Genomic DNA, 1,868 nt, shown 5'->3' with positions numbered 1-1,868 from the left:
AGGCACAGCCAGATGCTGCTCAGGGTGAGGTAGAGCTGGGCTTCTTTGGGAGATCAGCCAAGCTGAGTTAAACAGCACCATGGGACAGACAGCAATTGCCAGATGCTTCTGCATGACACGTGCTGGACTGGAGGCTGCCAGATTGCCCTGCAGAGCAGCCACTGCCAGGCAGCACCAGGCAGGTTGCGAGTTCCCCATTCTCACTCCCACGTAGATCCCCAACTAGCCAGTTGCTGCAAACTCAGCCAGCAACTCCCCTACCGCCCTGAGCACCAGCCAGAAAGAGCAGCGAAGGTACCCTGGGCCTTCCACTAAGGGAAATCTAGGGCTCTTGCAGGGCAGATCCAGGCTTCTGCATACAGAGAAGCACGTGGTGCCTCAGAAGCAAGACCACCACTAAGCCATGCAGTCCCCATGTCTCCCTGCTGCTCCGGGGAAGTCTGTAGTGCTCAGGACAGGGCTCCTAGGCCAGCCCAGCCCTGCCCCACCCCAGGTGCTGCATTCTAGGTTTACATGAAGGCTGCGTGGGTGCTTCCCCATTAGGGGACAACAAGAAGCAGAAGGCAAGCCCAGAATAGCAGCTACAGAGGGATGTTTCCTGGGAGCAGATCTGTTAATGAGAAACTTCATTGCCCATCTGCAGAGGTCTGAGCAGATGGGCAGCACTGGCACCAAGGCCCTCTGCTGCTCAAGGGATGCAGAAGGGAAGAAGGGACATGGCTGCCACCGAGCATCTGGCACAGCACGTGAGGATGCTGGGAGAAGGGTCACTGTCACCCCCAACAGGTGGTAGCCATTTGCAGGGGCCCTAGGAGGGGGTTGGACAGAGGCCCAGCACAGTCGCTACCAGGAGGGCTGCAAAACCTTCCTGAGGCTTCCCATGATCCAAGCTGCAGCCCAGACACCCACCAGCCCCCATGGCTCCTGCAGTGCTTAAGCCCTGCACTTTCTACTTGGGGGTGGGGAGACAGGGTAGAGCCCTTTGGGCCTGCTAGGGGGAGGACCAGCCTCTACTGCTTCATTGCTACAAAGACACTTGCCTGCAGGCTCCTGGATCTGCTTCATGTAGTTCTTCAGCTGCTTCTGGAGCTTGAGCTTGCTCCTTTCCTGCCTCTGCAGCTGCTCCGACAGCTCCTGAGGGGCCACAAGGGCCAAGGATCAGAGAGCTCTTTTCAGCCACCCCAGCACTGGGACAGGAGCTCCCTGCTCTCAGGTGCCACCACTCTGAGATGTGCTCAGAGACTGGCCAGGTGAGCAGAACAGAATAGGGAGGGTGTCTCAGCATGCAGTGCTCCCAGGGCAGGAGGGATGCTATTGCCCTGCATGCCAACTGGCCAGTGCGCAAGGCCCGAGCTGGCCCCACAGCATGTACAGCTGGGCAGTGGGCAACAACCCCAAAGCCCAGGCTCCTTTACCAAGTTCTCCTCCTTCAGCTGCACGATCTGGCGCTGAAGCCCATCTCCACTCTGCTGGTGCTGCAGGTCCTGGATCAGGCTCTGCTGCTGCCAGGTGAGCCGCTTCAGTGAGCGGATGTCCTGGTGGAGGCCTTCCCGTTCCTGCTTGTGCTGCTGCTGCTGCTCCTGCAGCTGCTCCTCCAGCAGCCTGTGGAAGAGGACAGCGTCAAAGGAGGCACTGGAGCAAGCCACCAGGAAGTGCAAATCTCCTCTTCGAGGCTTTCCAGAGGAGGCTGAAAGGTATTTGCCTGGGGTGGCTTAGGACTAGGGGAGCCTGCACCTGTGCAGGGGTTGGACTACATGGCTGAAAAACCCCTACCAACCTTTTAGACAAAAAGGCAGCCAGAAGGTGGATGAAGCTTCATGAAGCACTCCCTTTGCCCCTCCAAGGGGGAAATAAGCAGTGAACCCCAT

General features: G+C 58.5%; 1 protein-coding gene across 2 annotated transcripts in view; it reads right to left on the bottom strand.

Annotated features, from left to right (window-relative positions):
* Positions 1-1,868, bottom strand: part of LOC102376880 (unconventional myosin-Vb-like) — a 51,370-nt gene that overhangs the window by 8,290 nt on the left and 41,212 nt on the right. For both annotated transcript variants that reach the window (XM_006027183.3, XM_025208338.1), the window contains exons 28-29: positions 1,416-1,602; positions 1,041-1,134 (exon numbers count right to left, since the gene is read on the bottom strand). In XM_006027183.3, coding sequence (XP_006027245.1) covers positions 1,041-1,134; positions 1,416-1,602 — 281 coding nt within the window. The remainder of the gene's footprint in view (positions 1-1,040; positions 1,135-1,415; positions 1,603-1,868) is intronic.

The sequence above is a fragment of the Alligator sinensis genome, unplaced genomic scaffold (assembly GCF_000455745.1).
Source record: "Alligator sinensis unplaced genomic scaffold, ASM45574v1 scaffold103_1, whole genome shotgun sequence".
NCBI classification, from domain to species: Eukaryota; Metazoa; Chordata; order Crocodylia; family Alligatoridae; genus Alligator; species Alligator sinensis.
Note: the sequence above shows the minus strand (reverse complement) of the source record. Positions and strands in the feature narration are given on the sequence as shown.